The 26,377-nt window shown below is 34.5% G+C and overlaps 2 protein-coding genes and 1 pseudogene across 3 annotated transcripts; all 3 read right to left on the bottom strand.

Moving 5' to 3' along the window:
* Positions 1-12,346: 12,346 nt before the first annotated feature.
* LOC147478840 (tryptamine hydroxycinnamoyltransferase 2 pseudogene) lies at positions 12,347-15,750 on the bottom strand (annotated as a pseudogene). The gene is made up of 2 exons (XR_015208060.1): positions 13,435-15,750; positions 12,347-13,360 (listed from the first exon to the last, which is right to left on the bottom strand). The product of XR_015208060.1 is annotated as a tryptamine hydroxycinnamoyltransferase 2 pseudogene (transcript).
* Positions 15,751-16,968: 1,218 nt separating this feature from the next.
* On the bottom strand, positions 16,969-19,657 carry DRT111 (D111/G-patch domain-containing protein). Its single transcript, XM_086584052.1, has 2 exons — positions 18,548-19,657; positions 16,969-17,535 (listed from the first exon to the last, which is right to left on the bottom strand). Exons 1-2 carry the CDS (start codon positions 19,427-19,429, stop codon positions 17,239-17,241), a joined length of 1,179 nt encoding a protein of 392 aa, XP_086440178.1. The 5' UTR covers positions 19,430-19,657; the 3' UTR covers positions 16,969-17,238.
* Positions 19,658-20,250: 593 nt separating this feature from the next.
* On the bottom strand, positions 20,251-25,880 carry LOC147478838 (exosome complex component RRP45A-like). Its single transcript, XM_086583945.1, has 10 exons — positions 25,717-25,880; positions 25,378-25,521; positions 24,358-24,567; positions 23,803-23,898; positions 23,567-23,681; positions 22,509-22,589; positions 22,215-22,403; positions 21,539-21,816; positions 21,035-21,093; positions 20,251-20,614 (listed from the first exon to the last, which is right to left on the bottom strand). Exons 2-10 carry the CDS (start codon positions 25,512-25,514, stop codon positions 20,406-20,408), a joined length of 1,374 nt encoding a protein of 457 aa, XP_086440071.1. The 5' UTR covers positions 25,515-25,521; positions 25,717-25,880; the 3' UTR covers positions 20,251-20,405.
* Between the last annotated feature and the right edge of the window lie 497 nt (positions 25,881-26,377).

The raw sequence follows: 26,377 nt of genomic DNA, 5'->3' as shown, positions 1-26,377 counted from the left end.
GAGAAGAAAGTTTGCTTTGCAACGTTTGGATGATCATACACAATGTAAAACATGTAAGTTTCTCAGTCCTCACCGCTATTGTTTATTAAGATTTCTGGAAGTATACGAGGTTTTGGCGGCATTTGAAATGCTCAATATTTGCTACGGTCGTAATGTTTCACGTTTTCCTTTTATTTCCCACCCCTTTTGTTGAAAAATATTATTTAATTTTAACCTTGTTTTCGTATAATACCGACTGAGTTTGTCAACAGGTTATCCTTATCCATGTGGCTTATCCTGATTTGTTGTGTTATACTATCAGCCTAACACGTTGTGTTACCCTAGAAGGACTCCGAAAACAAACATCTATTTTGTTTAAAATTGAATGTGAAAATATCAAAATTCAACCCTTTTATTTCCCGCCCCTTTTGTTGAAAAATATTATTTTAACCTTGTTTTCATATAATACCGACTGAGTTTGTCAACAGGTTGTACTTATCCATGTGGCTTATCCTGATTTGTTGTGTTACACTATCAGCCTAACACGTTGTGTTACACATTGTGTTACACGACTTTATAACACAAGTCAATATATGACTGCCACATGGACCTAGATAAAAAGCAACCGGCTAGATGGAAAGAAGTCGGATAGTCTCCTCTCTAAGGAAAGAAATAAAAAAAGCTCTCTCCTTGTTCGTCTTCTCATTTTTTGGGGTGCTTATCCTCTGTTCGTCCTTCTTCTACTTTGGGCATTTAGGATATGAAAAACCAGTTGGCGAGCATCAATTTTGCTTTCAAAGGCAGTAAGATGGTGTTGGAAGGCGGAAATTATTGAAACCGACTGAAAAATATGCATCTTGAGGAATTTTTGTCACGTGTAATTGTTGGTGGTATCCTAAATCAAGTAGGATTGTTCTAAACAATTTTTGAGATATTTATTTTCGGAGCATTTTGTATTAACGTCATTCCATTTATTGAGAAGAAAGTTTGCTTTGCAACGTTTGGATGATCATACACAATGTAAAACATGTAAGTTTCTCAGTCCTCACCGCTATTGTTTATTAAGATTTCTGGAAGTATACAAGGTTTTGGCGGCATTTGAAATGCTCAATATTTGCTACGGTCGTAATGTTTCACGTTTTCCTTTTATTTCCCGCCCTTTTGTTGAAAAATATTATTTTAACCTTGTTTTCGTATAATACCAACTGAGTTTGTCAACAGGTTGTACTTATCCATGTGGCTTATCCTGATTTGTTGTGTTAAGTTACACTATCAGCGTAACACGTTGTGTTACCCTAGAAGGACTCCGAAAACAAACATCTATTTTGTTTGAAATTGAATGTGAAAATATCAAAATTCAACCCTTTTATTTCCCGCCCCTTTTGTTGAAAAATATTATTTTAACCTTGTTTTCATATAATACCGACTGAGTTTGTCAACAGGTTGTACTTATCCATGTGGCTTATCCTGATTTGTTGTGTTACTCTATCAGCCTAACACGTTGTGTTACCCTAGAAGGACTCCGAAAACAAACATCTATTTTGTTTGAAATTGAATGTGAAAATATCAAAATTCAAGTGAAAGAAGATTAAAAATACAAAAAAATAATAATAGCTTGATGAGTGGCAAAAAGTTATTGCTGTCCAAATTTTAACTAAATTAAGATTTAGGTGAAAGAAGATTAAAAACACAAATCCATTTATGAACCCAGAAAAAAAAAATTAGTTCTTTTCTAAAATTGCAAGTATGGTACTCCAATTTGATGACAAAGCTTGGAACTATTAATTGAGACTTCCAATGGATTATTCTTGAATTGAGAAGATGAAACAACCATACCAGTCACTCTCCTCTTGGTTCCATATGTTTTTTTCTCGGATGATTAGTGATTGGGTAGAAGGTGAGAACCGATCTCCTATGTTCCCAGTTATCCAATTGCAATGTGGCGAAACACAAGTGGGTTGTCACATAAGTTTGTGACAGTGGCTGTCTCGCTAGCATTTTCGTTTTTCTGATTATTTCTAATTTTTTACATTGTCCGATACGTAACAAGTAACAACTTACTGCTTTTAGTATTCCAAAATACCAAAAACCACTTCTAGCGTTTTTTTGTTCATTTGAAGAAAATTTTACTATCCGACTTGGTTAGGCTCAAAATCATCCAACTTGAGGAAGACGTTAGAAGACATAAATTTTGTTCCTAAAAGTAATGTTCATGCTACCCTTAGACTGAGAAGATGAATATTGCAATGCCATACTGTTGTATACTTATTGTTTGTTCTTGAAAAAGAGGTGGACCAATAAGTTTTTTTATGTCCCATGGATAGGAAAATTATAGGTGCAAGTGGATATCCAAATATTCGAATCCTATTCGAATTCGTATTCGAAAATATTATCTGAAATTTTCAGATTCGGATTCGGATTCCGATAATTTTTTATGTCCGAACTAGTTTCGGATGCGGATTCAGATACTACCATACCCGCATCCGATAATATCCGATCCGATTTAAAAAATTAATAGTTATTATATATAATTTATTTATTTATTTTTTATTGTATAAAATATTATATAAAATCATAAATTAATAATATAAAACTATAATAACAAAAAAATAATAATAAATGACAAATATATATATTTATACTAGTTTTTATAGTGGTAAAAATTTTAATTTTCGGATCGGATATTATCCGATATCCGATTTGGATATCCAAAATCGGATTCGGATAATTTTTTTAATATCCGTCGGATTCGGATTCGGATATGGATATCGGTATAAATTTTTAGATTCGGATTCGGATATAGGCATATCCATCCAAATCCGAACCTATATATTTGCACCCCTAAGGAAAATGATGTATGTCAACAAATTCGTTCTCTTCTCTGGACATACATCATTTTTCTATCCACTCAATAAAATGGTGTATGTCCACAAATTCGTTCTCTTCTCTTCTCTTGACATACATCATTTTCCTGTCCACTCAATAAGGGGACTAGCACTTGAGCAATGCCAAATATTTTTTTTTTTCGTTTTTTCTTCTTTCAACAATTCAACAGAACCCAAAGAAATTAAAGTTAAATCACAAGAATCCAAAAGATGTTGCACTGTTCATTTTCTCCATTCGCCTACAATACCAAATTATGGCAAACAACAAGATTTATTGTTATTTTGAATGGAGTCTTTATGATCTAAACAAACAATTTAGGAGATATTAATTCATTTTTAGCATATTAAGGTAAACTCAAAACCCAATTTTGTAAATGAGGAAAAAGATAGTTTTGAAGATAAAGAACAAGACTAGCTAGTTGGTTCATTCATGTAGTCAAACTACTTGAAACGCCATTTCACGAACGAATCATTCAAACATGCCTCTTTTTAACAAATCCATAACAAATTAAATTGATTTTATTCTCCATCAATTGACAACTACATCTTGCATCTTGCAAGTTTCAATTTCTTTGCATGTCTTATGGATATTGAACATGGTTACCCTAGAGAGATAAAAAGACTGAGAAGATGAATATTGCAATGCCATACTATTGTACTTATTGTTTGTTCTTGAAAAAGAGGATTGATTGATGTAGTAGTCAAGTGTTGGTCCTACTGTTTGAGGATAAGTGAGGTGGACAGGAAAATGATATATATCCACAACTTCATTCTCATATTGCAATGTTAAATGCTGGTCCTATTATTATTATTATTATTATTATTATTATTATTTTTTTTTTTTTTTTTTTTGATAAAAAAAAAAAATGCTGTCCTATTGTCTGAGGATAAGTGAGGTGGATCAATCATTTTTTTTTTTCCGGTGGATAGGAAAATGATGTATGTCCACAAATTCATTAGATCAAGAAGGTCCACACCAAACTGCAAAAATTACAGACAAACTCCCAAAAACTGACTCCCTAACTGATCACTTTTTACGTAGGAGGGGACGAGCCTGGGGCGCCTGATGATCTAGTGATATTTTTCCTCCAGCACTTCGAAGCATCTCAACAAGTTCTATATCATTTGATTCGCTAGGAACAGTTAGCAACACATCCAGCGCAATCAGACCTCTTGAATTCACTGCATTCACATTCAGGCTAGCTTCTTTCAGAAGAAAACTAATAATCTGCAACACGGAGTGTAAAGTTGATTAGGCCTTAACAAACATAGGGTGCGTTTGTTTACCAGGAATCGGACTTGAGGAGTGGAATTAACTGGAATCCTTGGTGGACCACTCACTTTTGGCCTATTTGGAGACATAGAATCGAATAGAATTGGATTCTAAACGGACTCCAATTCCTTTTATTAAGTCTTTGACAGACCCCTGTTAATCCAAAGGAATCCTAGACTATGGGAATCGGTTTTTTATTTCTAATCCGAAAATGGGAAAATAAACTGAAAATTGGAGTCTGTTAGAGGATTATATACGGCAACCAAACACATTAATTGAAGTAGGAATTGAATTCCGGTGATTTCTAAACGTTTGCCAATCAAATACACATTTTGTAAGTTGGAATCAAATTCTATTCTAATAGATTCCATTCCAATGGTTTCCTACTCCATTCTATTCCTAATTAGTTTCCAGTCTCAGTTGCCAAACACACTCATACTTCATATGGTTGAATGAAGTCTTTTCCATTGCTATTGTTGAGTGCTTTCTAATTATGTGTTGAAAAAACAATGTTTTCTAGAAGAAAGATTTTAGCTCTGTTTCACCACAAATTTCTTTGGATCATATTATTAAGAGTTTGATATTTAATTGCCTAGACTGTCTTTCTATTAAATTAACAAAATATATTCCCTTTGATCCCTAAATTGTCTTCAGATACTCGAACTTAATTCCTTAAGAACAGAAACTAGCATGTAGTTTAACAGATTTAGTAGGAGCGCTAATAGTTTTGGACTGATCCTTATATATTGAGATAGCACACCAGACACACACAAATAAACACTTGCCGCAGAAGAAAATTTATAAAAAGTTTAGAAGCTCTTGCTTGGTATTGTTTGCGGGCAGTTGTTAGATGCAGGATATTGTTGCCTTCATTATCTATAAAGTTAATGAGCAGTTTTGAAATTTTCCCTCAATCAGGGAACGTAAAGCTTTCAGATTGATTATTCTTCACGGCAAGGTGAAGAACCGTCTCTCACTTTGGTCCGTTAACTCATAAATTTCGACTTGGGGAAAGGCGATAAACCAACACCTCCATAACATGAATTTTCCCTTTGATAACTGCACAGTGAAATGGACTTCTCCCATAGATGTTCCTTTGCACACAAATTTCTTTCACAATTGAGTGATTATGCCCAAACTCTAAAAGCATTGTGATTATGATTGTCACAATGTTATTTGTACTTTCACTATGTTTTTTTTAGTACTTGGCGTACTTTTGTGGGTGCTCTTTTTGGTACTGTTTTGATGTTCTCATTCAAACCACTTGTGGAAGTCTGATTATATATTTGTTTCTCATATTGTTCTTATTTCATTTGGTTTAATTGGTGTTCTTCTATGTTTAAGTCCATTTAGATGAATGAGTCTAGAGCATCTATGCAAATCACTACCGGATTTATTGAATGAGAATTGTCTTTGCAGCCTTTTAACATGATCCAAAACATTGGAAAGTCATAAAATAATAGGGAGGTTCTATCCAAATTACCGTTAGGTGGTTCAAGTTGGTGTGATGTCGAGTTTTTCAACCTAATAATCATTCTTGACCATAAATGGAACAATAGTCATTATAATAGAATCAAAACGGGGGAGGGGGTGTGTTCAAGTTCAGGCTACTTCTACAGAGTTAGCGTCGTAGGCGACTCTATCAGTGCCGTATGGCACGAGCATACCCTAGTATCTTATAAATATCATGGTCCAGTTACTGCACAAAAGCTGACTTGTGCATCATCTCCTTCGATTAGGTTTCATTAGAAATTGCAAGGAAACCGCACTGGAGTTCTTCCAAAACAGATGAAAACATGTAATATATCACTATCAAACTGTTGTAAATTTCTTAACATTGAAATTGACATTGTAAGTCCCTTTTAAATAACAGACAAATCAAAATACTCAGTATGCACCTAAAAAAATAGCACTTTGTTTAATATTGCAAACAAACTCACATTTTTGTGTGGTGTTTGTCTGTTCATTATAGTAATCTAAAGTATAATAGTCTTCTACGTTCTCCCGTTCGTCAAAATTTGATTTTGAATTTTTTTCTTCATCCTCATTCAGTTGGTATTCATTCTCATTACTTTGGTATGATTGATTCAAATAAAAAATGGGTATTTGCATGTTTATTGATGAGATAAAAGAATAAGAGGTTGTTGGGAAAAAAAAAACGGAGTCTTTTTCTTCTGAATCACGTAGAGTAAATGACTTGTTTTAGTCAATAAACTAGATTTTGGACCCGGACATACGCCCGGGATCTATTAAATATTTTGTGGGCTGAAAATACTTTACAAAATGTCTCACACACATTTTCGAATCAGAATATATTTTTATTGAAAATAAACCGAAATACATTAATGACCAACGATTATGGTACATAAGTACTTGGAAATTAATTAAGAGATCAAATTGAGATAGCCTCATCACTTTGTGGTTTAGGATATTAATTGATTTTCAAATAGAATTATCTTAAACTCGATCTATCTTGTATAATAGTTTTATTATATTTATGGTGATTTAATGCAAAATTTTGAATCATAATATATTTTTATTAAAAATAAACCAAATACGTTAATGAGCAGCGACATTATGATGCATAAGTACTTGGAAACTAAGGGATCAAATTGAGATAGCCTATTCACTTTATGGTTTAGGATATTAATCCATAATTTTCAAATAGAATTATATTAAACTCGATCTAGCTTGTATAATAGTTTTCTTAGATTTATGGTGATTTAGCGGCAAATTTTTGAATTAGAATATATTTTTATTGAAAATAAACCTAAAATAATTAATGAAAATGATTATGGTGCATAAGTACTTGGAAACTAAGGGATCAAATTGAGATAGTCTATTCACTTTGTGGTTTATAATATTAATCTGTAATTTTCAAATAAAATTATTTTAAACTCTCGATCTAGCTTGTATAATAGTTTTATTATATTTATGGTGATTTAATGGTAAATCATCACTGTTCGGCTTACGTACTAATGTGTACAAATCACTAAAACAGATTGATTATTTCCATATACTCAAATAATACACTACTCCCACTTGAAAATATTTATCATATGAACGTGTCCTACTTAACGGGTGCCGTTATATTAAATTATTAAAAAAATATTAAGAACTATGCATAGTTATGAGATATGAAAATTATATTAATTACTCATTTAAATTTCTTGCACAACTCTCTATAAAAAGGAAGCACCAAATCTTGATAAAACTAATCGATTTTTATTTTATTTTTAATTTTTTATTGTTAGGTTTAATAATTAAAGTTTTGTGAGAATGCCCAATGCGGCGAAGATAATATTGAAGATACTTGAATAGCAAGGTATTCCCAATCACAATAAAAATAATTATAATAAACACTGCTTAAAATGCAAAACTATATTTGTCGAGACATTTATTCCCCCTACATAAAATACAAATATGTTTTAGGGTTATTAATTCAATGCATTTGCACCAAGTTTATGATTTTCCATTAATTATTCTTTGAGGTTAGTTTAATATAGTATATTGCATCCCGTTTCTAATTTCTCATTAATTATTTTTTGAAGTTAGTACAATGCTAATGCATCAAGTTTTCGATTTCCGTTAATTATTATTTGAGGTTAGACAAAGTGCAATTACATCCACTTTATGATTTCCCATTAGTTATTCATTAAAGTTAATTTGTATTTGCAGTTGCATCCAATTTTTGATGTCAAATTAGTCTTTGAGATTAGTTTAGTTCATTTTTGCATCCAGATTCCAATCTCTCTTAATTACTTACTTTTGAGGTTAGTTCAATATATTTGCATCCAGTTTTCTAATTGTTTTTTTAGGTTAGTTTGATAGTTTACAATTTCTATACAGTTTGCATACATGTAAGAGTCCTGTTTTTTATAAACTCACTTTTATTTTGGGTTCATAATTACTTGTAATTATTCATATGAGAAGGCTAAAAAAGTGGATATTTATGCCTTGAGGTTAGGTGTGATGCAGTTACATCCCGACTTCGATTTCTAGTTAACCATTTTTTATGTTATTTCAATGCATTTTGCATCCAATTTTGATTTCCGTTAGTTAATCTCGATTTTAGTTTAATGCAGTTGCATATAATTTTAGATTTTATGTTAATTGTTCTTTTGAGGTTAGTTCAATGCATTTGCATCAAGTTTCTGATTTCGGTTAATTATTTTTTAAGGTTAGTTCAATGGTTTACATCAAATTTATAATTTCAAGTTAATTATTTATTTAGGTTAATATTTTCATCAATTTTTTTAATGTTTCATTAATTATTCTTTGAGATTAGTTCATTGCATTTGGATCCAGTTTCGATTTCTAATAACTCTTTAAGGTTAGTTTAATACATCTCAGATCTAGTTTATGATTATTTATGCTTTGAGGTTAGTTCGATATAATTATATCCAGTTTTTTATTTTCCGCTAACTATTCTTTGAGGTTATTTCAATGCATTTGCATTTAGTTTTCGATTTCCCACCAATTATTTTATGAGGTTAGTTCAATGCAAATTTTGCATTCGGTTTTGATTTTATGTTATTATTTTTTAGTAAAGTTCAATGCATTAGCATTAGGTTTTCGTTTCTCATTAATTATTATTTGAGGTTTGTTTGATGTATTTGCATACCGCTTTTCGATTTTCGATAAATATTTTTTTCAAGGATTTGCATTCAATTTCTAATTATCCGTTAGTTACTCTCATTAGTTTAATGCAATTTGCATAAACTTTATGATTTCCCATTAATTACTCCTTGAGCTCAGTTATGTATTTGAATCAAATTTCCAATTTCCTTATAATTATCCAATGTGGTGTGTAATACCAACTTCTATTGATCCATTTGTAGTGTCCTTGAAAACATGACATAAAAAGTAAATTATGCTTAATTTACTATGTGGGATCATCAAGATTATCTAATTTCTCCATTAATTATTCTTTAAATTATGCATGACTCACTATGTGGAATCTTCAAATATTATCTACGAATGGGTGTTGTTATATTAATTATTCTAAAAAATATTTGCAAATATGCATAACTATTATATATTAATATTATATTGATCACTCAACCAAATTTCTTATAACGTGAAAACCTCACTCTCCATTAAAAAAAAAACTCACCTTTGATAAAATTCTTCAACTTCATTTGTTTTGTTTAATAATAGAAGTTTAATTGAATTTTGTGAGATTGCCTAATAAGGCTTAAGTTCATATATATTGAAGCTACTTGAATAGCAAGGAGTTCCTAATCATACGGAAAGAGATAAGATAAACATCATTTTAAATGCAAAACTATACTTATCGGAGACATTCCCACAACATATAACCCAACTATGTTTTGAGGTTAGTTTAAATTTGCATCTAGTTTCGATTTTTCGATTATTTATATTTTGAGGTTAGTTCAATGCAGTTTGCATCCAATTTTCAATTCCCATTATTTATTTTTTTTAGGTTGCATCCGGTTTCGATTGATCGTTAATTATTCTTTTCGGTTAGTTCAATACATTTGCATCAAATTCCCAATTTTCTATTAATTGTTCTTTTTGAGGTCGGAGTCAATGCATTTGCATCCAGGTTCGATTTCCGTTAATTATTATTCGTGAGATTAGTTTAATGTATTTGCATCAAGTTTTCGATTTCGTGTTTATTATTTGATAAAGTTGCATTTGCATTTAGTTTTCGATTTTAATTATTGTTTGAGGTTAGTTCAATGAGTTTGCATCGGGTTTCGATTTCGTTAATTATTTCTTGAGGTTTTGCATCCAATATATTTTTGAGATTAGTTCAATACTGATTAGCATCCGGTTTTCGATTTCCGTTAATTATTTTTTAAGATTAGTTCCACCCATTTGCATTATGTTCCCAATTTATAATTAATTTTTCTTTGAGGTTAGTTCAATATTTTGCAATTTTCGATTTCCGTTAATTTAATCTTTGAGGGTTAGCTCAATGCATTTGCATCTTTCTGATTTTTTCAATTATTTTTGATGTTAGTTTGATGTATTTGTATCCAAGTTTTGATTTTCTGTTAATTATTCTTTGAGATTAGTTTTAATGCAGTTGTATCCATATTTTGATTTTCTATTAATTACTTTTTAAAGATTAGTTTAATGCTTGCATTTGCATCCAGTTTTGATTTCCGTTAAATATTATTTGAGGTTAGTTCGATGCATTTGCATCCAGTTTTTCCGTTCCCCATTAATTGTTTTTGTCGTTAGTTTCATTCAATATTATATATATTTTAAAATATTTATCATTATGCTTTTGTTTATTTTTTTTTTTTCATTTTCTATTATATATTTTGTATAATTGTTTTTAACTATGTTTTGAAGCCATGTTAAGGATATATTCAAATAAGTCGGTGTTTTATCATAGATCTTAAAATTGTATGATTTGTAATAGGAAATTAGTTTATACAAATCACTTATTTTTTAGCATTTTTTTTTATTTGATCAAATATATAAGAATTGGAACACTAAAAGTGTTTGATTCGTATTTCTACAAATCACCTATTTTTTTTAGTAATTTTTTTTTTATTTGATCAAATATATAAGAATTGAAAATACACTTAAACTCTCAAAATATAAGAATTAGAAATACACTCAAACTCTCCAAAGAGTTCCATGTACGTGGAAGACTATTAGAAAATATTATCTTTCATATTAGAGTGCCACATAAGATAGAAAAAAAAGCTAACTCTCATATTAGAGTGCCACATAGGAGAGAGAAAATCCTTCTTTAAAGGTCTCTGCTTTAGTATATAGATAGTAGATATCTTGAGTAGGTCTAATAAAAAAGAAAGGTAATTTAGGAAGCTAAATGTGTCTAAAATCATTTTTTTTTATTTATTTTAAAGTTGGGGTAGGGGGTGTTTTGTTGGATATGTTCTAGATCACCTTTTTTAATAAGAAAAAAAATAAATAAAAAACATCATTTAATTTTTTTTTAACTCGTTTAACTTTACTCCTTTAAAGAAACTATGTTTTTGCGACAAAAGAAAGTCTTGCATCGCCGCGTGTACGTTGAAAATACTATTTTTTTAAATATTTTTTCCTTCCTTAATAACTTGTTCTTTCCACAAAATTAAACTAGACAAGGTAAATGAACCAAATATTTTTCTACAGCAAACACTGTTTGTGTCAAACAACATGAAAAAAGAAAAATTCAATTTTCTCGATCATGTGCGACCAAACACAACAATACATTTTCTTATGAAAATTTTCCATCAAAAAATAAATATATTCTTGATTTTTTTTTTTTTAGCAATTGAAAATACCCTTAATAGCCAGCTGTCCATATGAAAGTTTTGTGATGAAAAACCTGCGTACCAAAATTTCCGGTCCTTACCAGTTACTAATACTATATAGAAATTACTCACCATTTATTATTGTCATAGCTAAACTAAAGCAAATTTATGACATATGAGTATGTATATAGATGGATCTAGGGGGGGTGCGTGTGGGGCGGACCCCCAAAGATTTGTAAAAGTCACATAATGTGTTAGTAATTTGTTAGAAAAATTGTTAGACTATAAGGATTTGCACCCATAAAATTTTTACAAAAATTCCACTACTGCTCCCCCTAATTCAATTACTAGGTTGCATATACTCTTGCACCCTAGACATTGAATCCTGGTTCCGTCCCTGAGTATGTAGTTATAATTAATGTTATGTTTTTTTTTATTTGTTATGTTGTTTGGGAATTATTTGTTCCTAGTTTCAGTCGTTCCATTTTTGTCAAACGTTATCTATATTAACATTCTCAGCTTTCTTAGTGTTAAGGATATCATGATTAGGAAGTAGGAATCCTAACCCTACTTTCTTAGTATACGATTGTAGCATGTCTAGTGATCTTAGGTATGTTAGGCTTATAGTATGTGGATTTTGCGTCTTTGTGTGCCTCCTTTTAAAGATCTAACTCTTAGGGAGGTTTGTAAGGTTTACTCCTTTGCAATAAAAACCGGTGGGGTCTGTCTTAACCCCATAACTTTTTCAAAAAAAAAAAAAAAACATTCTCAACTTATAAGCTTATCCCATATTTTAAGAAATTAATAAAGTATCTACGTATTCTGTGTTTGTGTATGTGTCGTATCCGTATCTCGTGTGAGTATCATTTCTCATAGATAACTAGCTAGTTTTCACTCACTTTCTCATTTTGGAGAATTAAACAATATATATTACACTGAAAGGAAGAAGTTACATACTACATGTCTACATATCACAATTTCATGACACTACAACAAGAACATTCGCACAAAACAAACATAACAATTGCTAAAAGGAGCATTGCTGATTTATTCCTGGTGGGATGTTGTGAAACATGAGTTACAGAGAGCTCGAACTCAGAGAGAGACACAGAGAGGGCTCCTACACATTTTCAAGAACAGATTAAGACTGGTGATTGCTCCTTCCTGCACACTCCACTCCTCTAATACCATTTCATGAAGTTGTAAGAACTGTAGTTGAACAAACCCTTCAGTTGAAAAAAAATGCATTTCTTTCCCTAAGTATGGCGCTTGCCTTAACCGAAGTTCCTTGAGATATGGTAGACATTCCAACTCATGTGACGGGTCTTTTGTCAAGACACAAGATTCAAGGTTTAGCTCAGTGAGGCTGGAAGGGAAACAGTCTTCTAGATCATTCAGTTTTCCGCGTAACGTTGATGATCTAAGGCAGACGAATTCGATAAAAGCCTTTGATAAACCCTGACTTCCAAATCTCATCCAAATAATGCCAGAGATCTCTAGTGTGAGGAGATCCCTCGGAAGGTGTTCTTTTCAGTCTCATAGCCTGAATACTGTGTTGGCAATGTAACATCAATATTATATTGTGATCTATAAGTTGATATCTCTTTACTCCTTTTTTCAATATCCTGAATCAGTTTTCCAATCTTGTGTAGATACTTGATCAGTTGAGCTTCCTCGATCCAGAAACCCATAATTCTGGTGCAATGGTTCTGTGCTTTCTTTTTTCCACATTAAGGTTGAAGGCATCTATAGCATCTCCTATATCATAAGCTAAGTCTCTAACTTGTCTCACCCAAATTTCCACCACTTGAAATTGTTTGCTTCTCTTTTCAGCATCCATTAGAAAGCCCCTATGAGTATAGTCTGGTTAGTGTCACTATAAATGATAACTAGTAGAATAGTTGTTCCATGCCAGTGATTGCAAGTCCCCTTGGAAACACCATGAAGCAATTAAGCCGAGACTCCTTGTCAATCCAATATTTCTACATGAGGAAAAACAATTCATCAATCAAACCATGGTTTTGGTACACATAATACATCATTTCAAGGGACTTACCTTTTTCTTTTGTTCCAAGTAAACTCCAGACTGAAGTTGATCATATAGCTCCTTAGTTGCCGAACTGTCCAAAGGTGGATCGCCACTCTTGATTATGTTCTCATATAGCTGTGTGACGAACCAACGATAGGTGGTTCTGCAGCCATCTCGTTTGCTTCCTTCTTTGCTTTTGTGTCTGAGGTTTTGATTTGGTGTAAATGTGTAATGATGCACATAGCCCCATTTTGTGCTCTTACTCTACTGTTTCTTGATCCAATAAATTTCTATATGGAGGTGTTTTTCACACTTTCTCTCTTCCAAGTTCAAAAGGTTGGTTCCATACACAACAGAGTGCCTATATATTCTTCCTTCAACCCAATAAGATACACTGAGGGTTTTTTCCTTCAGAAAAGTGGTCGATCCCATGTTCTCCTTTTTAGCTGGGTACTAGTGTAGGTGTAGGACTGAGCCAATTTTCTCTGATATAAATTAGCCCGGCCGGGGTTTTTTGGTCGATCGTGTCTCAATGTGTCATCATCCTTGTGGAAAGAAAGGTGACTAAAGACTCACTGTAGTTTAAGGATCAATTATTTGGATTCGCAGACAATAAGATAAGGAGCTCGGGCTAAACCAAGTTACATGTACATTATCAAATTTCGAATAGGCTTCAATATATAATGTTGGTTCCATCATAAGCTCAATCATGTCATTAACCCTGTTTCAAAATTTGTTTTTCCATTTTGTAACTAGGGTAGTCGATCATCACTCTGGTGGAATAACAATTAGTTCAGTGAGTGGCAAATTTTATGGTAGAGATTAACATGTTCAGACAAGAGTGACATAATCAAATCAACACCACCTCCCTTTCCGCAAGATGGCATGAATACCAACACCCCTTCAACAGGGAAGTTGGGAGAATAAAATGCACAAGGTGGTCCTCCTCCGAAATCAAGATCATGGAAGCTAAATCTTAACCAGCTATCCACTTCTAAGTTTGGACACAACGTCTGCCCAACCTCAGGAGTAGTCCCTGCGAGTATTTCACCATTTCTCTTAGACAATTCACCAAAATCAATAAATGATTGGATATAGTCATTATCAATCATAGACACAGCGTCGTGAATCGCTTTAGCAACATATGCATGGCTCTCCATTAATACCTCCCTCACTGTCAACCTTGGATAAGCAGATAGAACTAAGTTTCCGAAATACTCCATTGGTACAGGTGGCTTCATTCTTCTTCTAACATTCACTCCGAGTTTCACTTCCGTGAACTCGTCCAGTTCAAGGCCTCTAGCTTGGTCACCTTTCTTCCAAACTTGGGCAAGGAGACATTCAAAAGTGCTGTTTCTTTGTTTTGGATTGGATATTTGTTTATTTGCCAATGCTTTGATTTTCTCTATGATTTCCGTAGAGAAATGGGTAATGAAATGTGTAATGGAGGATAATGGAGTTGTTTTTTTTGGATTAGTAGTACCTTGTCCGAATTCCAGCAGGAAACGATGATCATAGTCTACTCTAAGTTGGTTTCTCGGGACAAAAATAGCAGCTCTATCATGGTAGGGAAGCTTTTCTATGTCAAGTCCACGCACTAACCTACCCCATGCAACAAAGAAAAAGCTCCCGGACCCAGCATCAACAACACGATGATGTGCGGTGTGTCCTATAACAAGGCCACCACAGGCATAACGGTTGAGTTGAATTTGGAGCAACTCATCAATTCCATCAACAGGCGGAATGAGATAACTAACATCCTTAGACGGATCAAAAGGTAGCTCGTCAGCTAACTTCATCGGCACGTATGTTTCAATTATTCGAATACCAGCATTGTTTAGCACAATGCATTGGTGGCCTTGTTTGTCGACTGTAAGCCGCCCCGTGAAGTGTGGAAAGTGTGCAAGGACTTTGGAGAGTGCATTCTTCAAAACTTCATTTGATGGCATGGGTGGTTTGAAGGCATGGAGGGATTCGACATGTAAATTCAAGGCGGCCTTGTCAAATATGGTGAGAGGAACTACAACATCATGGCTGAGTTGAGCTGATGAAAAAGAAGGTTTCAGGATGTTGTTCTTGATCAACCAAGTCTCAGTCATTGCTTACTAGTTCTGATATATCTGTCACTGGAAAGGGAGAAAAGGAAAGGAAGGTCGATCGGGAATCCGGGACTTGGTTTTGACTGAATGACTGGGATGCGTCTGTACTCTTCAAAACTAGCTGCTGCAGTATGTTTAAATAGGGTTTATCTGATTATTTTTAATTTTTTACATTGTTGGATTGTCCCATACATAACAACTTACTGCTTTCAATATTCCAAAATACCAAAAACCACTTCTGTCATTTTTTTTTTCATTGTCCGACTTAAGTGAGGCTCAAAATCGTCCAACTTGAGTAAGGGCGTTAGAAAACATAAATTTTCTTCCTCAAAGCAAGGATCAAAATATCGCCGATATATCTGATATATTGTTGATATATATTGGTATTTTGGTACATTGATATCGATATTTCCAATATATATCCACCGAATATAGAACTTTTTTTTTCCGATATATATTGAAATTTTTGATATAAAATTTTATATCACCGATATAATTGATATATTTGATATTTATGAAATATATCGGTTGACTTTTTGACTATTTTTTAATATAAATCCGATATTTCTAATATATTTTTGATATATTTTAATATTTTAATATATCTGATATTTTAAATAGTTTGGACTAGTCACCAAAAAAATAAATATATCTGATATATTTAATATATATCGGTTTTGAATATACCGATATATTCATCGATATCGATATTTTGGACCTTGCCTCAAAATAAGGTTCATGCTACTCTTGTGATTGTATTTTCGTTCACGGATCAGGAAGGTACTCTTTTCTTTCGATAAACGTTCACGGATTGAAGGTACCTTTTTTTCAACAAACGTTCACGGATAAGAAGGTCCACACCCAACTAGCAATAATTACAGGCCTAAACTCTCCCGAAAGGCCTAAACTGACTCCGTAACTGATCACTAATTATCCGCTTAAGTCTTACGTAATTATCTCTTTAGAATGAAAAACAGTCTTCAAAAATTTCAGTTGCAAATTTGACCCCTTCACTTCCAACAGAACTGTGTATATCGTGTACCTTTTCTACTAGGGTACAAATTATTGATATTACTTTATTTTGCATTGATTTATCCGCACGCACAGACCACTTGCAGGGCGAGGGCCCCAATTATATGGGGCGTCCCAAATTCAGTACAATTCTATTGGTTAACAGTTTTTTCAGACAATAGGCACAGTTATTTCGGTCAGTTTAACAGTTTTTTTTGCTTGTCCACAAATTTATTCTGTTTCTCTAATCACAGAGAACCCTTTTTCCTTTTGGTAACAAATGACTGAGGGAGAAACTGTCCCATCTATCCCAACCATAACGAAAGTCATTTATTTGTAATGCTGGACGATAATGAATAATGCACCTGAAAAAAACCCTCGAAAATCTCGCTAGTTTAGCTAGTTTAGCCATTTCATAATCATTTTCTTTCTGTTTCTCCAAAAGACAATAGAACCAACAAACGAATGATGTTATATGCCAATACACCAGAGAAGACGAGACATTGAGATTTTTCGAGCTTTACCAAAACTACATATCTCTTCAATAAGCGGAAACAAAAATGGAAAAAAAAACATATCTTCACAGTTTAGTGACCAGTGCTACAAGGGTATACTATAGTAGATAATACGCACCATTGATATCTAAAGCCTTCCGCAGTGCAATGGTACCTCCCACTTCTTCACATGAATTCAAAGAATTCTGCTCTTTCTAGATTGTATTTCAAGGGTACCCAGGAACTTCGCCGGGTACAGGAGCCAACTCATTCTTTCCAAACCTCTCTTCATCATAAAACGTCGCATGGACAGTCCTTCCTCCGAAGAAGCGACCATCAAGATCAATGAGAGCCTTTGTAGTCTCCTCTGACCTTTCAAACTGCACAAATATCCGAACTGCCTCGTCCACTGGAAAGTTGGTTTCTGTGATCTCAAAAATGAGGACACGAGTTACAGTACCATACTTTGCACACTCGGATGCCACCTCATCTTCTAGCTCATCATCCACCTCACCAGGACCCACCTTTAGAAAAGAAGTATAGTCAGGATAAGCAACTCAAAAGGTGGCTACAAGTAAGTGGTACAGAACAGGCGCGTAAATAGCCCTCTCCCAAAACAATACAAAATATACTTGACAAAAATATCTATACATGAATTAGCAAAAAATGGGTATAGCTCTGGTAAAACTAATTTGCAAATATGACACTTTCAACCATTGCCCACTTTTCAAAAATCACTTAAATGGCTACACTGGACAAGTCTAAAACTGCAGTTTCAATGTCAAAAGTACGCTGGCAAAAAGGGACATAAAAAAGGAGGAACGTCTAGAAAGATGCTCAAGGCAATACACCCAAGCCCAACCAGGTGATGAAAACCACAAACAGGAGCTCAGTACCTAGGATTGCCCATAAAACCAGAAACACACAGACACACATTATGATATATCTTTTCCATCAAAGAATCTACACCTACTTCTTGGTTTAACTCACCCCACTAAGAGGCGCCTAAGAGATGTGCATCACACCAGTGACACAACTCTTTTGAGGCTCTATTTAATTGTGACATAAGTTTCAGACTGCAATCTACTTTCCAAGAGCCTCCAGATGAGGCTCAACTAAGTCCCAAGCTTCTAGCATTTCTCAGACACTAATGTAATGCAGTATCTGATCATCAAAAGTTATTATATATCATAACATTGAATCAATGAATATATCTAGATATTTATACAGAAAAAAAAAGGTTTGATCTGTGGCCTATATCAGTGGCATTCCCAGGAATCCCAGCTCATAAACACCACTGATGATTTAATACAAGTAATAAACAATTGGCATGCAAAACTGATTTCATGTAAACAGCAATTTGATATGATTGTGACTTGGTTCCATGCTTATCTCCAATTACCAAAATATAAATCGGACAGAACCATAAGCCTCTCCACATTGTGTTTAAACAAAAAGTACCCAGGTGTCAAACTTGAAGTGCAAAATCTTAAATACAACTGCTTGTAAAAATAAATAAAGGAAAAAAGTGCATACCATATTCCGTAGCAGGAGAACCCGAGTAGGTATGCCATTGATGTTAACACTCTTAGGCTTCTTCTCTGCTTTAGTTTCGCTAGCATTCACAATTACTCCAGCTCGTCTATCTGTCTTCTTAGCCATCAAAGGAGTAGTAATCCCTTGCTCCTGCTTCCCAAGACCCTGGCCTGCTTTCCACCCCATCTTTGCCATCATTCTTTGTGCAGCAGTCATTTGTCCACCCGCACCAACACCTAGTCCAACAGAAGCTGACTTCCCAATACTAAACCCATCTCCATTAGATGGTGGAGAAGGTGATCGTGGTACAGAACCACCAACATTCCCACTCATTGCCGCTCGTCGTTTCCAAGCATCTTCCCCCGAAATATTCAACGACAAGGATCTAGAATCTTTATAATCCCTCTCCTCTCTTTCCACTACCTCCCTCTCTCTCAATTCCTTCTCCCTCTCCTCTTCTTCCTGCCTCCGTCTCTCCACCTCCTTCTTCAACTCCGCCTCCGCTGCCCTTCTCTTCTTCTCTCTCCTATACTCTTCATAATCATTCGGCCTACCCGGGTCATACTCTTCAATAACATTCGACATTACCCCAACAAGACCCGGTTGAGAAACAACCAGGGTACTTCTAACCACATCATCAACCACAATGCTAGGACTCAAAGCCTTAACAACAATAGGTGAACTAGAAACTACATTCTTAGGCTTAATCTGTGACTGTTGTTGTGTTTTCAATACAGATTGTGGTGGGGCAAAAAGGGAAGAAGGCTTACGCAATGTAGGCGGTGCCATTTTCGCACTACTTGACCAAACTGCAGAGTTACTTCCACTTTTCTCTTCTTCAGATGATGGTGGTGGTAAGTCTCCATATAACCCACCAAGCATTTTGCACTCTTCTCCACCAAACACTACAACAAGAACTGATTTTGAACAGCAGATTATGCAATTGAAGTACTGAATTGAAATGGGTAATGGTTAATTTTTCGATTGAAACTCGATTCTAGTTCGCATTAACGAGTTTTATGGATTTAGGGTTACCGAAATTTTTACCGAAATTTTCACAGAACGTCGTAGAGTTTTGAGGAATGAGATGAAAGAAAAACAAAAGATGTTTTGCATTTCTAGCTAGGGCTGGAAATGGTGCGGGTTTTGACCCGAATCCGATACGATTCAAACCCATTTCAACGGGTTTGGATTTTAATAATGAATTGAATAAAAAATGGGTCGGATATGGATTATCTATTTTTAATTCGGATTCAAATATGGTTTTACTCTAAACGGTTCGGATCGTCTTAGATCCGAATCCAAAATATAAAATTTTGTTAATATATCTTCTAAATAATAATAGGTCTCTCTTGTTTGTAGACATGTGGGTGATTGAGAACTTGTGGTTCGCAATTCGGATCGGATTGGGTCGGATCCGATTATCCATTTATATAAATGGTTTGGATATGGTATGCCATTTTGGATCCATTCGGGTAATGGATCCGGATCTGGTTTTGTATTGAAAAAATGGATCAGGCATGGATATAGTCTTATCCGACCCGAACCCGCTCCATTTCCAGCCCTATTTCTAGCCGTGTGATAGTTTTACAACTCAGATCTCAAAGCAAATAATACATCCTTTGGGCTCAGTGTGGGCTATTATTTCTTCTCAGATCGGGCCAGAAAAGGCCCACAATATTGATATCGTTCAATATCTCGTGTTTTGGAGATCAAGCATCTAATATATCGTGTATTGGAATTTCAACTGTTGAAATTTCGGAACAAAAATATATAAATTGCAAACAAGAGTAACAAAGTCTGTCAAACACAGAGTAATGGTTTAAACCAGATAACCTGTTACCTAAACCTAACCAATCTAACTTCTAGTATTGCCAGGTGATGGTCTCTTTCTTCTCTTGCTTTTCGGCTTCACAGCATCTTGAAGAGTCATGGCTATACTCGTCTGCTGCCCACTATCCTCTGCAGCAACTGGCGTAGATTTAGTAGTAGGAAGGTCTATAACTGGTTCCTCCAATGTCACTTCCATTGGGCCCTGATCATCCTCCCTTTTCGGTGTTATCCTTTCTGCATGATTCAAATAGTAACAAGCTATGAAGTCAGAAACCTGTTTAACCAATGAAAGATTATATATTTTCCTACATAGTATGAAGGTTATATCATATCACTAATAGAATTATCTATATGTGAAATGAACGGGAAGTCCAATTGGCATATGCCAAGAATAAACGCAATATGCTATGTAGATCACATGGATCTGCACGAGAGGTCAGTTCTAAACTTGGGTTATCAGGTACTAAATGGTTCCAAATGCAATAGCAGAGAATTATACAAGTTATGATCCGCGCATATGCGGATCATTTGCATACATTCCTCGGATGGAATAGGCACATAGATCCAGATTTTACATCACTTAGAATAAGGTAAGATATTAATAAGTATCTCTATTTTGTTTTCAATGTAAAATCTAAATTTGAAGTTAAATACCAGGTGAAGCTACAGAAGTCTTGAGAGAATCGTAATCTATGCAGCTAGTGTATGGATCCCTGCACAAAAGAAAAAGGAAAACAAAGGACTATAGTTCAGACACATCAACTGCAAACTAAAAAAAAAACTTGTAAAATTTAACCTAGTGCTTCTGACAAGTCTGTGCTACCACAGAATCTCAGACTCGCAATATTTGTAACAAGTTCCAGTATTCTTTCAATAAATTCCAAGATGGGCAACACAATTCTGTATTGGTTAAGCCAATACCATTTCAGCATTTCCCCTTTTTCTCTTTTGGTTTAAACAAAAGATCAAGCAATTCAAACACTAAATAGATGGATTAATTCGCTAGGATTCACAACACTACAAACACTAACAAATAGTGGCATGATATCTGTTGTTAGAAATTCCGAATAAGTAACCCCGTTATGGATGTTATGCCTAGAGCCCTAGACATATGAAAGATTCAATCCACGAAAACAAAAGTGAGTGCCAACAGCTTACCAACTTGAGGGAGCTCCACCAAGTTTTTTGACACTGTCACTTCTCCCTTTGGATGTTTTTGTAGTCGATTTTTTTTTACTATCAATACCATCACCCTTGCTACTGCAGCTTCCCTCTGGTTCATCCATTTGAAGCTTCGACAACTCACCAACTACTTTATGACTAGTAGATTGGTTTTGCTGCTTCATTCTAATGTCTGGTCCACTAACATCCACAGGAACTACAGATGAATGACGCTTGATCTTCCTTTGAGCTCTTTCTGTACTGTATACCTCTACCTAAAGAAGCTTACAAACAACAAGGGTCAAGGTTAACCATCAGCTTTGGTAAATGAATTTCATACAGAGCAATTGTGGAAACGAGTCACTGCTAGTTTCTTTCCAAGGCAAGCCATGGACCACCTTTAACAAAGATATAACATGACAACACGTGAGGCTTGTTTCTACTTGTGAAGTGCAGAGCATGCTGTTAAAATATAATTAAGAGTGCTAAATATTGTTCCTAATCTACAGAAGAATGCTGAACAATGCCTATGAATATGATCCCAGAAATATTAACATGCTTCACGGCTCTACCTAGAAAACACATATGCTTTTTCACGTATTCTTGCATAGATTAGAATAGGCACAAGAAGTAACTCGTGCTGCAAAAGCCAATATTTAGATGAAAAACTCACTGCATCTTTTATCTTGCTGGTTATATCAGCAGCTTTCACAGAGGCAATACGTAAACACTGCATGATCATACTCTGCATAACACCCTCTCCTCCAGCTTTCTGGATAGCACAGATCTCACCATTCATATTCAATGTAGCAGTCATTCTTCCTCCCATAACAGCCTCTTCACTGTGCGATGGATCTATCACCTATGCAGGAAGCCAAACTCTCATACAAACCAGAAAAAGCACACAGCCATGCGTTTATGGAGATTAATTTCAGTAAGAACAAACATAGAAAAACCAACGGCTTACCATAATGTTCCCGTCACCCAAAAATGCAAAAGTGACTGCTATAGGAAGATGATGTATTATCAGAGGAAGTGGTTCCTTGACCTGCCAAAACACCATATAAGAATGATGTCACAAATCCATTCAATGCTATATGAATAACTGTCAGAACAAATAAAAGAAATAAAAAATCAAATCAATGATAACATGGGTTTAATCAAGCACACACGCTATTCTATCGATATAAATGAACAGCATACAAAGTGTAAAGGTTCTTCTAGCCTAAAAACTGAGAACACGAGTATGAAGTCAAGGCCATGATTTACATGTCAACCATAACTATGCCAACATAGTGAAGCTACAACTTTGATCTAAAGTGTATGTTATCAAACAACCTGACAATCAATCTAATCTGTTTCATGGATATAAACTGTATGCTATCAAAATTATCAAACGTCAGTGATATAAACAGTCTTTTAATATAAAACATATTCTGGGAACAGGGGAGGTAATGATTTATGCCTGGATCCACGAAAAAAGAATCAAATATTGAAATTATATTATAGATTCTTAAATGATTAGAACTGACAAGGCAAGATCAACCAGCAAGACAGTTATGATGTTGAGCTCCTTAGTCCTTAACAGGTCATAATGAAAGATAATAAAATAACACGACAGAGACATAAAAGAAAACTTGCAATGATTGTACTACTACTGTAGTTGCATATCTGGACAGCGTACAGGCATAGCTTAGTGTTAATGAAAAGTATTCTACATCAAAAGTGTTAAAGAAAAAAACTCCAAGGGCGGAGGGGGGAGGAGGTCGGGGGTCGGGATGAGATTTTTCATATTCCTACACTCTCTCCTACGAAGGAACAAAGAGCCGGGAACTGGAAGACTAAGTCTCTGTATTAGTGTAAAGCTCATTGCCTTACTCTATTCCTTTTGGATCAGAATCTCAAAGGTGGACCCAACATATACTGTACTTTATAATTATGACATTGTTGTTCCACCAATAAGATTATATTCACGATTCACTACACAAACTACCAAGAACTTATTTCCAAAAGAAAGGCTCTAACCTCAGGTGGATGAACAATCACTTCCTGCCCATCTTCCCCTCCTAATGTGCATTCAGGCCTTCGAAATGTCATTAGCGCAGCCAAAGCAGCAACATTAGCAGCATCAACAAGATTCCTAGCAGATACGAAATCATAACCCTGTTCAAGAAACTGAATGTACATCTAAATATCCAGGAAAATAACACATCAGAACCATGCCCAAGAAACTGAACATGTCCAGAAAGTGTACAACATACCCTCCATTATCAATAACATGGAGATCAACACGGATAGACCACACTTGTTTTCCAGCAAGAACACAAAGTGACTCCGTATCAACTGCCCTGCTTTCCCTGCAATCCCAGACTCAGATTTTCAACAACATATTTCAATGTGGACCCACATAAAAGAGTCTGTTTCATTCAACATTTTTAAATTCCGGAATTGGCTACAAAAGCCTACATAAAATGCTTATAACTTCAATAAACCTACATAAAATGCCTTATAACTGTGTAGTTTTCTACTCTTATAAGAATAAAAACCATAAATTAACATAATTTACAAGTAAATTTATTTTTTTCCATCATAAGATAACTTAACCTAATAAACAAATAACAAAAATATTAAGTATCTAGTTATAGGAAAAACACTCCTTGGTGGGTTTTACCCTGTGTACACTCTGAGACCCTAAAAGAATCAGCAAGTGTCAAGTGAAATCATAGCAAAAGTTTCGCACGAAATCACTCGAGAGTCAAGACTATTCTATGGAGTGAATGTATAACAGTTGCAGAAAAAGAGATAACAGGTTTCACCTTAGACCACGGTCGATTATACGTGCCAATTCAACTGCCGATTCTCCAGGACGTCCTGCCTCAAATGAGGGATCAGCCATAGGTGAAAATTCTGTATAAATGGAAAGTGTTCCTTCATTTGGTCTGTCCCGATAAGGTTGTACAAGTTGAGAGCTCACAAAACCCATTACATGAGTCTGACCTAGCTGCACCTCAGAGGAACCATCCTCCCTGCTTATTTAAAGAATGAGAAGATAAACAGTTAAAATATCCAAAACATGATTACAAACCGAATAGGCGAATATTACATCCATACACATCAAATACACAGCATGAAACCAAACAAACTATCACAGAAGGTGAGATGCGAACGTATATGAGCTACAATTACGGGTTAGTTACACCTATGATAGTGAAAGCGTAGAACCCTATATCCAATCTAACCAGTATAGAAGATAAAATGAGGCGTACAAGGAATACACGAGTTAAACAAGCTTAGGATACATCACCTACGTAGTATCAACCTCATCGGACAACCTTAACCACAAAAAACGTCAACTAATACTCACATTAACTTACTCCATTAGAGTAATCACATAGTGATAAACTAGGACTTTTCACACATGCCAATTCCGAGAAAAGAAAAGAAATGCAAATGAAATGACTTGATATAAGTGAGATGTTATCATTGTCTTGAAAATCTTCTTGTGTGCCTTGTGACCAGTTTACATACTAAAACATGGACCATTTGCAACATTATTTTTAACATTCATAAGATAAACATATCGTTTTCAAACACAACGAAATGCAGCTTGTTTCCTGATTAAAATGTGCCGAAATAACTCATGAGACATGAATAACTTTGTTTGACCCCTTCTCTGATTGACAAATCTTCTTATTGGTGTATGCCAATACGCTAACATGATACATTACACAATATACAAACTTGAAGCACCAAACACATACACACATTCAAAACATAAAGAGTGGACTAAAGCAAGTATGAAAAATGGATAATTGAGAATAGACACAAATACTTACTTTCCAAACTTAATAGTTAACCGACGATAATCATAAGGCTTTCTACCATCGACTCTAAGGTCTACAAGCAAAGCAGTTTCAATAAACTTCTTCTCATTCACTGTCATTCTCCATGTATTAGCCAACCTTTGCTCCATTTCTCACCTTCACAAAAACAAAACAAAACAAAAGCCCAATATTTATATTCCAGTAACTAAGCCAATGGTCCTAAACATTCAACTCAAAGTAAAAGATAACTTCTTTCAGACATTTTATCAAACAGTTTGAAACAAAGTAAATAAAAAACAGTTCTTTTTACTGGTTACTTAAAAGGGGTAAGAGAAGAGAGTTAGTACTTACTTGTTTCGTGGTGAGAAAGTGAGTAAGAAAATGAGACGTGGGGAAGATGAGTGAGGGGTTTAGGGTTTTGCAGGTTTGAACTCAAAATTGAAATGGTGAAATTTTGTGTGGTTGAAATTTTAGCCCAAAGCCCACCCAAACCCAGAATGAAAATCTTGGGCTTTATCCAGTTTGAGCCCAGAATGAAACTTTTGTCTTGACTTAATCCCCCTTACCACCTCTACGATTCTCTCTATTTTCACCAAAACGGTGAAAAACAAGGTGAAGTTGTTCAATACATAGGTGGAAAAAAAAATCGATGGGATGTTAGCGGGATGTTAGATTCGAGAGGAATGTAACATCCCGTCCGGTATTTTGTCCGAAGTAAAAAAAACGAAAAAAAGCGGAATGAAACATTCCATCCGGAAAAAACACACGAGACGGAATCCAACATCCATCCGAAGTTAACAAGTCGATTCTTATACGGTGGAAGGGAACTTTGATTTCAACCGGGAAAATAGACCAATTTTTGGAAGGTTTTCCCCAAAACTGGTGACTATAGATTTTAATTGGGAATGATTTTAAAGAGAAAATTACAAATTAAAGTTATTACCTATATTTGTTGGTTCTATATTTCAATCTAATTTCATTGATCAGATATAGTAGTTTATATACATAATGA

The sequence above is a fragment of the Coptis chinensis genome, chromosome 9 (assembly GCF_015680905.1).
Source record: "Coptis chinensis isolate HL-2020 chromosome 9, ASM1568090v1, whole genome shotgun sequence".
NCBI lineage: Eukaryota > Viridiplantae > Streptophyta > Magnoliopsida > Ranunculales > Ranunculaceae > Coptis > Coptis chinensis.
This window is presented reverse-complemented; position numbering and strand designations above follow the sequence as displayed.